Source organism: Eremothecium sinecaudum, chromosome VI, assembly GCF_001548555.1.
Source record: "Eremothecium sinecaudum strain ATCC 58844 chromosome VI, complete sequence".
Lineage (NCBI taxonomy): Eukaryota > Fungi > Ascomycota > Saccharomycetes > Saccharomycetales > Saccharomycetaceae > Eremothecium > Eremothecium sinecaudum.
Genome location: NC_030897.1, coordinates 716,985 through 729,908, shown reverse-complemented (window position 1 = coordinate 729,908; position 12,924 = coordinate 716,985). Strand labels below are relative to the sequence as shown.

The 12,924-nt window shown below is 38.7% G+C and overlaps 8 protein-coding genes across 8 annotated transcripts, besides 4 other annotated features; 3 read left to right on the top strand and 5 right to left on the bottom strand.

Moving 5' to 3' along the window:
- Positions 1-108: 108 nt before the first annotated feature.
- Positions 109-126: a centromere (Chromosome VI pseudocentromere CDE III element; Syntenic to Ashbya gossypii Chromosome I centromere CDE III element).
- Positions 109-298: a centromere (Chromosome VI pseudocentromere; Syntenic to Ashbya gossypii Chromosome I centromere).
- Positions 127-290: a centromere (Chromosome VI pseudocentromere CDE II element; Syntenic to Ashbya gossypii Chromosome I centromere CDE II element).
- Positions 291-298: a centromere (Chromosome VI pseudocentromere CDE I element; Syntenic to Ashbya gossypii Chromosome I centromere CDE I element).
- Positions 299-638: 340 nt separating this feature from the next.
- AW171_hschr63902 (HFR056Wp) lies at positions 639-1,811 on the bottom strand (the record flags this gene model as incomplete). Its single annotated transcript, XM_018133418.1, has 1 exon — positions 639-1,811. The coding sequence occupies one exon, from the start codon at positions 1,809-1,811 to the stop codon at positions 639-641; it is 1,173 nt and encodes a 390-aa protein (XP_017988907.1).
- A 284-nt stretch (positions 1,812-2,095) lies between these two features.
- RER1 (protein retrieval receptor) lies at positions 2,096-2,656 on the bottom strand (the record flags this gene model as incomplete). Its single annotated transcript, XM_018133417.1, has 1 exon — positions 2,096-2,656. The coding sequence occupies one exon, from the start codon at positions 2,654-2,656 to the stop codon at positions 2,096-2,098; it is 561 nt and encodes a 186-aa protein (XP_017988906.1).
- Positions 2,657-3,041: 385 nt separating this feature from the next.
- On the bottom strand, positions 3,042-4,571 carry PGS1 (CDP-diacylglycerol--glycerol-3-phosphate 3-phosphatidyltransferase; the record flags this gene model as incomplete). Its single annotated transcript, XM_018133416.1, has 1 exon — positions 3,042-4,571. The coding sequence occupies one exon, from the start codon at positions 4,569-4,571 to the stop codon at positions 3,042-3,044; it is 1,530 nt and encodes a 509-aa protein (XP_017988905.1).
- Positions 4,572-4,813: 242 nt separating this feature from the next.
- Positions 4,814-5,926, top strand: RRG1 (Rrg1p; the record flags this gene model as incomplete). The annotated part of the gene is made up of 1 exon (XM_018133415.1): positions 4,814-5,926. One exon carries the CDS (start codon positions 4,814-4,816, stop codon positions 5,924-5,926), a length of 1,113 nt encoding a protein of 370 aa, XP_017988904.1.
- Positions 5,927-5,987: 61 nt separating this feature from the next.
- On the bottom strand, positions 5,988-6,626 carry RTR1 (RNA polymerase II subunit B1 CTD phosphatase RTR1; the record flags this gene model as incomplete). The annotated part of the gene is made up of 1 exon (XM_018133414.1): positions 5,988-6,626. One exon carries the CDS (start codon positions 6,624-6,626, stop codon positions 5,988-5,990), a length of 639 nt encoding a protein of 212 aa, XP_017988903.1.
- Positions 6,627-6,810: 184 nt separating this feature from the next.
- On the top strand, positions 6,811-8,316 carry EMP65 (Emp65p; the record flags this gene model as incomplete). The annotated part of the gene is made up of 1 exon (XM_018133413.1): positions 6,811-8,316. One exon carries the CDS (start codon positions 6,811-6,813, stop codon positions 8,314-8,316), a length of 1,506 nt encoding a protein of 501 aa, XP_017988902.1.
- A 91-nt stretch (positions 8,317-8,407) lies between these two features.
- AW171_hschr63896 (HFR050Wp) lies at positions 8,408-9,475 on the bottom strand (the record flags this gene model as incomplete). The annotated part of the gene is made up of 1 exon (XM_018133412.1): positions 8,408-9,475. The coding sequence occupies one exon, from the start codon at positions 9,473-9,475 to the stop codon at positions 8,408-8,410; it is 1,068 nt and encodes a 355-aa protein (XP_017988901.1).
- A 623-nt stretch (positions 9,476-10,098) lies between these two features.
- Positions 10,099-12,765, top strand: MCM2 (MCM DNA helicase complex subunit MCM2; the record flags this gene model as incomplete). Its single annotated transcript, XM_018133411.1, has 1 exon — positions 10,099-12,765. One exon carries the CDS (start codon positions 10,099-10,101, stop codon positions 12,763-12,765), a length of 2,667 nt encoding a protein of 888 aa, XP_017988900.1.
- Positions 12,766-12,924: the final 159 nt, after the last annotated feature.

The window sequence follows — 12,924 nt, the reverse complement described above, 5'->3', positions numbered from 1 at the left end:
ATTAATTGTTAAAAAAAGAATTTAGAGCCATAATAATATATTTCCTTCCCTGCTATTGTACACGATCATGAATTATGGGGGATCGAATTATAAACAGTTGGGTAGCTTTTGCAAAGAATATCAAACTTACCAGAAATCATGCGTATAAAAACAATGGTTTAAAACTTGAATACTACAGTCTTTAGAAACCCTCTATAAAAATGTGGACACTACATAAGGACCATTCTACAAACTAGCGTTCTAAGTCCAAATCAGAGAGAAATAATTGCGAAATAGGATGGCTAACTAATTCACGTTACTAAGCGACTGGAACCATCTATTTTAAACTGTGCGCTTGAAGCTACACTATTTTTTTGCAGCTATCAGAGATATAAGGATAACATATTGTTAATGCATAGATTATCTCGCCGGCCTTATATTACCTATATATACTTATATATGTCCTTTACCCAATGTTTGTAGTTTTGGTGTAGAGTTAACCTAATATATCTGGGTCAGAGAATTATTAAGTGAAATATAAATTTTATTTAGGTGTTTATCGTGGTTAACTCCTTTCTATAACAACCGCATTATTGTAGTGTTCATGATTATATTCCCATTAGAACTAATGTACATCCTAACATGAAACATTCCCTGTTCTAGGCCTCCTCATCCTCATCCTCAAGGTCTTCGTCGAGGTCAGCAATTGGATATTTCAATATACATGCCAAACCAGTAAGTTGATCTAATTGTTCTCCTGATGCATGCATGGAACTGAATATTATAGCCTTCCCTCCCATTTTTTCCACATTATTAACTAAGTCTAAGGACTTCTTTCTAATGACAACGTCGTCTGACCTCATCCATGTGTCGGTCAACAGCAATAAATCTATGGCTCCCAAGTCTGCTGCCTTCTCAACTTCTTGCCTACCATACCAGGCTTTGTAGTCATCGCTATTCAAATGGCTCAGAAATTCATCTAGTATACGAGTCTCCTGTGAGTTTCTGGCATTTTTTAGCATTGAAGAATAAGATGGGTCTCTCATGACTTCCGTGAGGCCTTGTAGATAACCTGTTGAACAATGCGCAACTAAAAATTTTGATTTATTGTCCAGAACGGTCTTATTCTGATCCTCCTGTGCATACTGCAGTATTTTTTCATGTAAAATCTTAGCATAAAATGCAGGCGAACACAGTAGGATCACCTTTACCTTGTCAAAATCAAAATGCCTCAACATCGAGGTATACGTAGCTTTATAAAACTTCTCCAGCTTCTCGTTAAACTTCATTATATCAGTCTCTCTTTTTTTTTTAGGGAAGCTATACTCGACCTTGTGCTTTAAAATAGTAGACGAAGGGCTGAGCATACATATGTGAGCAATACCTTCTTGTAAAACAACTGCTGCTATGTCAGAACGGCCTTCCACATTGCACGATTCTTTCAAGAGCTTCTGACAGTAAGAGTTGAAGTCATGCTTAATGATAGTAAATGGGTATTGGTAATTGACTACCATGCTGTAGAATTTTCCAACCGGCACATCGACATTTGCGTTGGAGAAGTCATCTTCAGTAGTAACACCTTTATACTTTAAGTATTCATGTTTTGGCTCAAACTCAGACGAGACAATCTTTATACGCAATTTAACAAGCTCAGTAGTCTTTTTCTTGCTATTCTCATCGGCTTTGAGCGACAGCTTCTTCTTGTAGATAATCTCATCATCCTTATTGATAATATTATATAGGGTAAAAAGATCTTCTTTTTCCTGAGGCAACAAAGTTATTATGGCCTCACTAGTATTAGCTGAACCATTTTTTTGACTAATCAACTTCATGTTGTTTAAATTCCACTACATTGCACACGTAGGGCTTCTCACGTTTTTGGTAAAGAACACATTAATATACCTGTCAAAACGCCGTTAGTTTGGTCACGTGATGACATTTCTCAGCTGACGGACAGCAAACAAACGAGTAAATGGGAGTATATTTTATATTAGGATAATATAGTTTACATGATTGCAGTTGTATTATGCGCTATCTTTTCCACAAGTCCCTCTTTCTAACGTTAGAAGTGGGCATGCGTTTGCACAAATCTTGCGCGGGAATAGTCTCTATAAGATTAATTATGAGATGACTTGTACTTCTTCTTGCCGATATCCAATGGAACGTACTTGTATTTGATCATATGTTTAATTTGTCTTCTCATAGTCAACCCACATAGTACAATAAAGTACATTAATAGTATAGGCCAAAAAACGGGAACATCAAGTATAGTAAAACACGTTAGGAACATTGACAATATAGTTGCACGAGTGGAATTCTCCCAAAATTTAAACTCAGGTAACCTTCTAATAAATGGTCTAAATTCTTCTGCCATATCTCCGCTTTCTAGTTCATTGTTTTGTTCATCTTGTTGCAATGACATATCAAACTTAGGAGTCAGGAATGCCAAGAACTGGTTTAAAAGGTAGATGCTCAATGAATAGCACACTACGTACCAACCCCGGGAGAGAACTATACGCAAATAGAAGAGGGACAACAATCCAGCAAGCCCACCCCATCTATATCTGACATGTGGTGTGGTTTGATCTAAATAGTATTGATATAGGTTTCTGTACTTGTTAAAATACACTACCGCTTTATTTCCAGTGCTGCCTAACTGCTCTTCGCCGAAATTCATGCTTGGTTATTTACTGTTCTGTATCTTTAGTAGTTGTTTTGATGAGGTGGCAAAGTTTGACTTCTTTCGGCAGTATTTTATTTTCAAAAGCCTCTTTACCATTATTATAGACTACAAATTTCTTGTTAAAATACGTGAAGTATAATGTAGGATTTAAAACTTTAAACTATCTAAATTTCAGTAAGCTTCCTTATTGTGCTTGATCACACTGCATGACGATGATTTATTCTTCCAAAAGCTTATAGTGTTTAATTTGTAATGCCGCCGACAGGGAGATGGAAGATCTTGCCTACTGCAATGTTTTAGATTCGCGTTAATAACCAGAAAAGTAGACTTCTCGTGTATAATAAGAGTTTAGCGCTTTGATAACTACAGGTTTACAACACTAGAGTCCCTTTCCTAGTATCTTAGTCGCAGCAATCACTCCTAGTTTTACCTTTCTATCTTCTTCTTTGGCGAAATTATCTAGAGTTACAAGCTTGGTATTTGAAAATAAGTTTTCAACCTCTTGCTTCATTGCAGACCGCAAGTGATCGTCCTCGGTAACTACTATTGCATTATTCTCCAAGTCTAATGAATAGGCTCTTTTTGTATAGTTGGATGAGCCAATTACAGTGACAGAAGGTCTGTCATCCGCCTGTTTGTTAGCAGTTAGCCATATACCTTTGGCATGATACGACCATCCGTTCGGCTCGTTTACAATGCCCTTTTTCCACTCATACAAGGATACATAGCTATCCTTACCGAGTTTATGTACAGTTTGTAAGAATTTTTTGGATAAGTAAAGGTAGGCTGCCGGGAGGTGCTTGGAGACCCCCTTTGATTTATAGAATCCATTGGCAAAAGGAGATGCTGTGATTATTTTACCAGGCGAGGAGTTTTTCCCTAACAACCTGTCCTGGATCTCGGGTAATATGTTGAAATAGCCCGCAGTGAATACCCATTCATTTGATGGGGAATTCAATAAAGATAGTAGTTTTAAAATGCTCTTTTTCTCAGTAGATTTGTCTTCCAAGGGTTTGAACAGAGGCGTAAATTGCGAGATTGGATAAACCACGGTAGGATAGTCATTCGGAGCTTCGGACGACTGTTCAATAACCTCGCCGTGGTCCTCAAGCAAAAACTTGGACAATATTGCAGATGATTGATGGATAAACTTTCTCCTATTCGCTCTTGGTTCAGTGCTGATATTTGAAGCTGGCCACGATACTTTGTATTTTTGTATGCTGTCTGAGTAAGTCACCTGGTAGCTCATTTTCGATATCAACTGGTGTAATTTGAAATAGTAATTACTAAATGCAGTGGAGTTAAACAAGTAGTACCTGTCCTGTCTGTTGCTGAAATAATCGGAAGATAGGTTTGCTCCTGATAATATCACAGAATTGTCAAATCCATATATTTTCATATGCTGTAGGCCAATTCCTTCATTGAATCGACTGGGAATTAGCCAGCGCTTCCAGCCTACGTATGCAGGGGTTTTGTAGAGCCTAATATTGATCCTCTCACCGTGTTCCTTCGCTAATTGTGCAATTAAAGAAGCAGAACATGTTTTAGGAGTTTCACGTGTTCCACGCAAGCCATCGATCAGGAAGTGTACCTTAAGGTCCGGCTTAGCTTTTAGGGCATCCCCAATACACTTGATAAGCTCTTCCTCGGTCTTTCCTAGATAAAGAGATGCTAGGAATATTCTATCGTTTGCAAGCGAAATACGGGTCTTCAGGCATTCATAGAAATCGTACGGTGTTTCGATTATTTCTATCTCACCAGTTTTAAAGTAGAATTTACTCTTCAGAAACGACAACTTATCTTTTACAATATCAGTGAACGTCATATTAGGATGGGAAACACAACTGATACTCATGGAAGCGTCCCCTTTAATATTTATTGGTCTTGGGAACAATCGTCTAAAAACCATGGAGTGATATAGCCCGATTTGCTTAAACTTTACTATGGCTCTATGAAACCAACGATTGCAGAAGCAGGGTTCTTCAATTTGATGTCTTTTAAAATGCAAAAGTAGCAACGGTCACCTGGTGATTGTAAGTATTTTAAACTTCCAAGTTTCTTTTAGTTCTTGAAGGTTAATTCCATTGTGAAAATATTAATGTTGCGGAGATCATCACCTCGCTAAAACAACCTTGTATACGGCAGCACTCGATGGTAAGTAATTTCAGTAAGTGCTCAGGGCATAGAAAATACACCCTAGCTCTTTACAGGTATACTTTACGGAATCTTAATTATTACTATCCATATTCTTCAGTTGTTAGGTCAGAAGTGAAAAAGGTACTGTTACTACAAACCAAACAGCACCAGAATAATATATCAAGTTGGTCGGTATATAAAAGGTTGAATGACCTGAAACTTATGAATGAGTATTTAGAAGCATCTGATACCTCTAAAATATCACAACTTCTTCAAAAATATTGTGCGAAGAAAAGATTACAGAATGACGAGCATTTAGATGTATCACCAGCGCAACCCATTAAAAGGAAATCAAAAGATGACAAACCCAAATTTAAGAGTTATGTTGCTTTATTACAACGGCAGCTAGAATTACCCGCTTATATTCCAAAACACTATTTAACCACCTTGGTTCAACCATGGGCGTTACATCATAAATACAAGAAAAAGATGCTTAACATCAAGGCATTAATGGAAAAAGGTCCCCCAAAAGTCTATATGAGCTACACGAGTGTTGGACCAGCGAAATTTTGGTTCCTTAGATCTATGATGATTAAGGGCCGTCGACAGCCTAAGTCCGTAGGCGTTTACATCAGGAATCTTAAACACGACGGACAGAAAAACCTTAATCAATATTATAAATGCGTTGAAGACGTACAATGGGCTTGGCATGAAGCTATCTGGGAGCACTACCTACTGACAGGAGAGATACTATCCGGTAATCCGATGTCCTTAACAAAAAATATGATGCCCGATGAACTGCGTTCTCAGAGTACGGATAAAGATTCTAAAAAAAATGATGACCTTAAGTTCCCTCCATCAGCTAAAGAATGGTTCGAACCATTTATTATATCCATTCGGTTCCTGGCTGATAAAAGTAACAAAGTTGTAAAAACCTTGCAACGTAAGCATAATGAAGTCAAACAAGGTCCCTACAATTACTACAAGAAGAAAACCTTCAATGTACATAAACAAAAACTGCGAAGATTTGCGAAGATGGAAGAGGAGCTATCCAACGTGAACCCCTACACTTCAAGTAACAACCTGAAAAGTATTCTGCTTCGATGGAAAATAATAAGTCCCGAATAATTGTCATTAATAAGTACATACACTCATATTTTACCCAAGTATGAATCTAACTTAGGGGCTACTATTCCTTCACGAAATCGCCCATCATCGATGTCCTTTCATTCTCAACAATTTTCACCTCGCTGAGCCAATCGCTCAGGTCCTTTTGTAATTCTTCCTTTGCATCTGGCTTATCGCCATCAATACTTAGTCCTTCCATATCTCTCATAACACTCTTTAAATCCCTTTCTCTTGCCATTGCTTCTTCCAGCAGCACTATTGTATTCGTAACTTCGTGGTCATCAAGATGCACACCAATTCTTGCAAAGAGAGCTTCATCAGAAAGCTGAACTTGATAAAACTGGGAGCACCGGAAGTGGAACTTACTGCAGAAACTCGTTAGATACTTGTAGGGATTATTCTGCTTTAAGAAGTTGGATACAGTCCCATTTTCATATAGGTCTCTGACCCTTCCCTGGCTTAAATTGCACAAAGGGTAACCACACTTCTTGATTAAGTTCCTCTCATCTATTAAATCTGCGTAAGTTGCCTTCGTCAGGAATCTACCAACGTATTTTAGTGTAGAGCTATCATGACATTCCGTTTGGGAGAGCAGTTCGAGCAGCTCAACGGATAAAAAGTCAGCTTCCTTTAATGAAAGTTGTCGATGAGTCCGGTATGGATGAAGGACCTTCCGTTTAATGTCTTCAATAGTCGCCATCACTCTTCTTCAACGATTTAGAGCCCTTTATCTTATGTCCTTTAGGTTTGGGGGTTTGATACAGTTTGTTAAGTAATAAAGGTTTCGTTTTCAATATTATGTGAGGTTCGTAAGCGTAAGTTAAACCTTGAACAGAATCCAGGTACCACATTAGCAAATCGAGGGCCTATAAACGATATAAAAGATGCCCATGAAGCAATGTGAAGTTCCCAAAACCTTATCTCCAACCCATAAGAGGGGTCCTGTCAGTAAATTCAGAAATTTTCTGTTTAATGAGATAGGTAGATTTACTAGGAGGACACTTTCTGAATCAAATATGGAATCAAGTGAGCTCGATATTGATAATGATTTAGAGCAAATTATGAATATGTTAGTATTACCTTTGGCTTTGGAGAAATTCTTCATATTTTCCCTTTTTGCATGCTTGGACTGTTTTATGCATTATTTCACCATAATGCCTCTTCGAATAGTATATGGTTTCTTTAAGCGTGATGGAAACCATAAGGTATCTAAGGAGCTTAAGATGTTGCTGCTAATTTTCATTGCAAGTTTGATTTTGTTACGTGTTGATACATCTAGGGTTTATCATAGAATCAAGGGCCAAAGTGCGATTAAATTATATATGCTGTTCCAGGTTTTAGAAATGTGTGATAAAATGCTCTCAAGCCTTGGTCAAAACTTGATTTCCCTGGTTGTTACCACAGAGGGTTCGGGACAGCACTTTCCTAAGAATCTAGGTTTTTTTGTTGCAACGCTTATGTATCTTCTGGCTCACGCGTTTATTTTAATGTATCAAACGATTGCATTGAATGTAGCAGTCAATTCATACTCCAATTCTTTATTGACATTACTTTTATCGATGCAGTTTGCGGAATTGAAGGCATCTGTGTTTAAGCGGTTGGATAAGGAGGGGTTATTCCAGTTGTCTATTGCAGACATTGTAGAGCGATTCCAACTATTGACATTTTTGACTATCATTACATGTAGAAATATAGTTGCAACTGGAAAAGCAATATCGCAAGTATTTCCCAATTCCTGGCGTATAACTTCAACATCTTCTGTCATTGTTGGGGTGCTTTATGGACCAATGGTTATCGTGATAGGAAGCGAGTTGTTGGTTGATTGGGTGAAGCATGGCTATGTGACTAAGTTCAATCGCATAAGACCTCGTATCTACAGTAGATTCCTACAAGTTTTGGCGCAAGATCACCAGAATAATATCCGTGAGTTTCAATTGAGGATAGGTTTGCCTGTCCCCGCTCTAGTAGTGCTATTCATAGTCCTTGTTAGCCCTACAATCCTGCAAACGTTAAACTCATCAAGTACTTCAAGTGCCAATACAGCAGTGATTTTAACTGTTGGTTTCCTATGTCTGGTATTAGCAAAATTCGTTTTGCAGGCCCTAATGATGAAATGGATAAATGCATCACAATTACTACACCCTCAAAATACCAATGATATATATGTGCCAGGCGCACTTTCTTCTGGAATGGGTAAGGTTGACGATCAGTTGCGTTTGAAGATCCATTCCAAGGTCTTCCCAACATCCGGTACAGATTCGTCCGATAAAGGAAAGAAAGCAAACATGCCTCCAAGCCTGAACGAAATAAGAATTAAGAAGGATGCAAAGCACCCTCATTCGTTGGAACAAGTTACTCGCTTCAAGATGGTATCAAAAAGGATCTGGTGATTAATATTTAACAGTTGATAAAATAATATATTACATAGAATTTTGAACAACAGGAATTCCATGAACTGTACATCAGTGTACATCAGTGAGGTTAAGTAGTTTTATTTTGCGCTTCAAAGAATGATTTGATGTCTTCCTCCTTAACAATCCTACCTGTTTCAGCAAATGGCTTGAGAAAGTCTGATAGCTTTGATTTTATAGCATGGTAGGCTAGTGCTCCGTTCATTACTATTTCGTTGTCCACCGTATTGAGAACACGAGAAGCTGCTTCGTAAGTGGTAACAGGATCAGTATCTTCGGGTGGTTCATATGAAGATTCCTCATTGACCAAAAATGGTGCAATATCTGCCAAAAAGGTGAATAATTTGTCCCCCTCCTCAAGTGATTGCTTGATGGACTTCAAGACGTTAATGTGGCCTTCCTTAAGGAAGATACAGAAGGGAAAATCATCATCTCGCTTACGCTTTGCACCAGAACTCTTCTTAGTTAGGATCTCTTCGCGATCTTTAATTGTTGACGATGCAACATGTTTTACAATATGAGCGACTAACTCAGTGCTTCGCTCGTGACATAAAATGCGCTCGAATTGGGCCTGGTACTTGCTAACGCATTTCCAGCAAATGAAAGAGCCAAAGGTATCCAAGGCTGGAAAACCAGCAAGAGTACCATTCGTTCTCTCACCACTTGGATTTTCGGAACAGCCCAATACGCAGTAGTCATGGTACCAGTCTTCATTACATTCCAGCCCCAACAGGCACTGTACCATAACCATACTTGAACTTGGATCATATTCACTATGGCAGCTGCAAAATAAACCTCTAAAATTCTGCCCGTACCTATTAGAATAGTCTGGGATATCAGGAGTAGTATTCTTTCGTAGTTGGCATGTCTTCAATTCGGAAACTTGCCTCTCCGTACCGCAATCGCAGCTAAAATTCCTCTTTTCAAATAATTCGACAAGGTCGCATTCTGTATGACATTGTATAGAGCAAGAATAACACACTCCAATATTTCCACATGTCCTGCATGCAAAAATTGGTTGCCGAAGTGCACCCATACTATAAGTACATGTTGTAGGGTCCCACGGCATCAACTCCCGTGCTTCTTGCTCAAGAGCCTCCTGCTGGGAGATATAATCTCTCGCACTCAGTTCGGTCATAAATATATCCCTAGCAGTTGTTGAAACGTATTCTTTTACAATTTGTCCCCGTTTTTGAAGTAACGGTAGTGGATAATCTAATTAGGTACTCATCCAAAAATTGGATTCTCAATGTTAATTAAAAAAAGAACTATCATTTTTACCAAGAAAAGTTATTAGATTTCACCCCTTGCCTAATATATTATCCGGAGCAATCTAGGATGCATGAAGCTCATATCGCTCCTATTAATTAGTTACTATTTACTTCAAGATTTGGCGTAATAGATGGTTCTCTTCTAAATTTCAGCGACACGTGATATATAAATCATTAGCTAATTTATCCTAATCTAAACTTCGCAAGTTTAATTGCCGCACAAACTAGCCCCAAAAAGCTATATATATCTTGTTTTCTTCCAAGTACAGTACCCTAGCTTCCAATTGTAGTGCATATTGATTTCAATTCGTTAATTTCCCACTTGGGTAATTTGTTTTTCGAGCTATGCATCGAAAAAATCGACAATTATAAAGTACTAATACAAGCAGTAGCTACCTGATAATAGTTTGAAACTTGGTTGTAACTCAATTAGCAGGTATTATTGTCTCCTATAGAAGGTACTCAAGGCCAGCCCTAAATTAGTTTCAATATGGCATCAGATAGAGAATCTGGATATTCAAGACGCAGAAGAAGAGCAAGTGATGATAATAACGATTATAGTGATGGCGATCCTCATAGAAATTTTGATTCACAAGAAGTAGATAATCCCCCATCTTCTCCTCAGGTTGGAAACGCTAGTCAAAGAATTGAGGCTCCCTTGGGGTCACCGGACGAGATTGACTTTGAGAATCCTGATAATGATGGTAGCGAAAGAGTTGAGTTCGAGGAAGACCTTGAGGATGCCGAGGAAAAGATGGATCAGGTTGATTTGATTGACGATGGAATGTATGCTGATTATCGTGAAAATAGAAACAAAGATTTCTACGAAACGGATGGTATTGATGATAAGGAACAAGAGGACCTGTCAATTGCAGATCGTAGAAGAGTTGATGCTCAGTTGAATGAAAGAGATCGGCTGCTGTCAAATAGAACGGCTTTCTTTGATGAAGATATGGAATCTGGTGGGGCAGAACCAGAGTTAGACGCTATGGGCATGCCTGTCCAGAGACGTCGTATGAGGCACCAGTATGATGATGTGGAGTATGATGATCTGCTATCGGATATGGACATGGATCCTTTGGCTGAGGAGCTTACGTTAGAATCTTTGAGTGATGTCAAAGCATCAAGTTATTCCGAATGGATTACCCAACCGAACGTTTCTCGTACAATTGCTCGTGAATTGAAATCCTTTATTCTTGAATATACAGACGAGTCTGGTAAATCTGTTTATGGTGCACGTATTAGATCTCTTGGTGAACTTAATTCGGAGTCTCTGGAGGTGAATTTTAGGCATTTAGCTGAATCTAAGGCTGTACTAGCTTTGTTTCTTGCTAGATGTCCGGAAGAGATGCTTAAAATTTTCGATGCTGTTGCAATGGAAGCAACGCAGTTACATTATCCTGAGTATACTCGAATTCACTCTGAGATTCATGTCCGGATATCAGACTTCCCAACTATACATAACCTGCGAGAACTACGTGAGACAAACCTAAATTCACTGGTGCGTGTCACTGGTGTTGTTACAAGAAGAACTGGGGTCTTCCCGCAGTTAAAGTACGTGAAGTTCAATTGTTTAAAGTGTGGTTCTATTTTAGGTCCTTATTACCAGGACTCCAATGAAGAAATTAAAATATCCTTCTGTACCAATTGTAGATCGAAGGGTCCATTCAGGACTAATATGGAAAAGACCCTATATCGTAACTATCAGCGATTGACTCTTCAGGAATCTCCAAGTACCGTTCCAGCGGGCCGGTTGCCTCGTCATAGAGAGGTCATTTTGTTATGGGATCTGGTTGACACGTCAAAACCCGGAGAAGAAGTAGAAGTTACTGGGATTTACAAGAACACCTACGATGGAAATTTAAATGCCAGAAATGGGTTTCCAGTTTTTGCAACCGTTATAGAAGCCAATTCCGTAAAGAGAAGGGAGGGAGGCCTTCGCAGTGATGGTGCAGGTACAGATGAAGGACTAGATACTTTCAGTTGGACTGAAGAAGAGGAACGAGAATTTAGGAAGATGTCTCGTGACCGTGGGATAATTGATAAGATTATTTCGTCCATTGCTCCTTCCATATATGGCCATAGAGATATTAAAACTGCCATTGCATGCGCATTATTTGGAGGTGTTTCTAAGAATGTTAACGGCAAACATTCGATTAGAGGTGACATAAATGTCCTTCTACTGGGTGATCCAGGTACAGCCAAGTCCCAAATCTTAAAGTATGTGGAGAAAACTGCACACAGAGCTGTTTTCTCGACCGGTCAGGGTGCATCTGCCGTTGGTTTGACCGCATCTGTTAGGAAGGATCCTATTACAAAAGAATGGACTCTAGAAGGAGGTGCATTGGTGCTTGCTGATAAAGGTGTATGTCTAATAGATGAGTTCGACAAAATGAATGACCAGGATCGTACATCCATTCATGAAGCAATGGAGCAACAAAGTATTTCTATCTCCAAAGCAGGAATTGTGACTACACTGCAGGCGAGATGTTCTATTATTGCGGCAGCCAATCCAAATGGTGGCCGTTACAACTCTACCCTTCCTTTGAGCCAAAATGTTAATTTAACAGAGCCAATTTTATCAAGATTCGATATTCTTTGTGTTGTAAGAGATTTAGTTGATGAAGATACTGATGAGCGATTAGCTACATTTGTTGTGGATTCTCATGCCAGATCACATCCAGAATCTGATTTACATCAACAGGAGAATGAAGATCAAAATATGGATGGTGCTGATGATGATAATACCATCCCTTTATCTGCGAGACAGAGAAGGTTACAAAGGCATAGAGAAAAGGAAGGTGAGATCTCACCAATTCCTCAGGAGACGCTAATAAAATATATTCACTATGCAAGAACCAAGGTATATCCAAAATTACACCAGATGGATATGGATAAAGTGGGTAAAGTTTATGCTGACTTGAGAAGGGAAAGTATAACAACAGGATCTTTCCCAATTACCGTCCGTCACCTGGAATCTATCTTAAGAATAGCCGAAGCTTTTTCCAAAATGAGACTATCAGAGTTTGTATCACAGTGGGACTTAGATAGAGCAATCAAGGTGACAGTTGACAGTTTTGTTGGCGCACAGAAGATTAGTGTTCGTCGCCAATTGCAAAAGACATTTGCAATTTACACCTTGGGTCAAAGGGATTAACGAATTTAATATAACTAGGGGTTTAATCGAGTCCATTTGTAACAGTACGTTTATAGTTCACAGTAAAACAATTCTGGATTTCCATAAAAGGTTTGCAAATATGAAAAGTTTAAAGTTAACATAAGCTAGTATACAGAATATAAATGTCAGTGCGGAGGA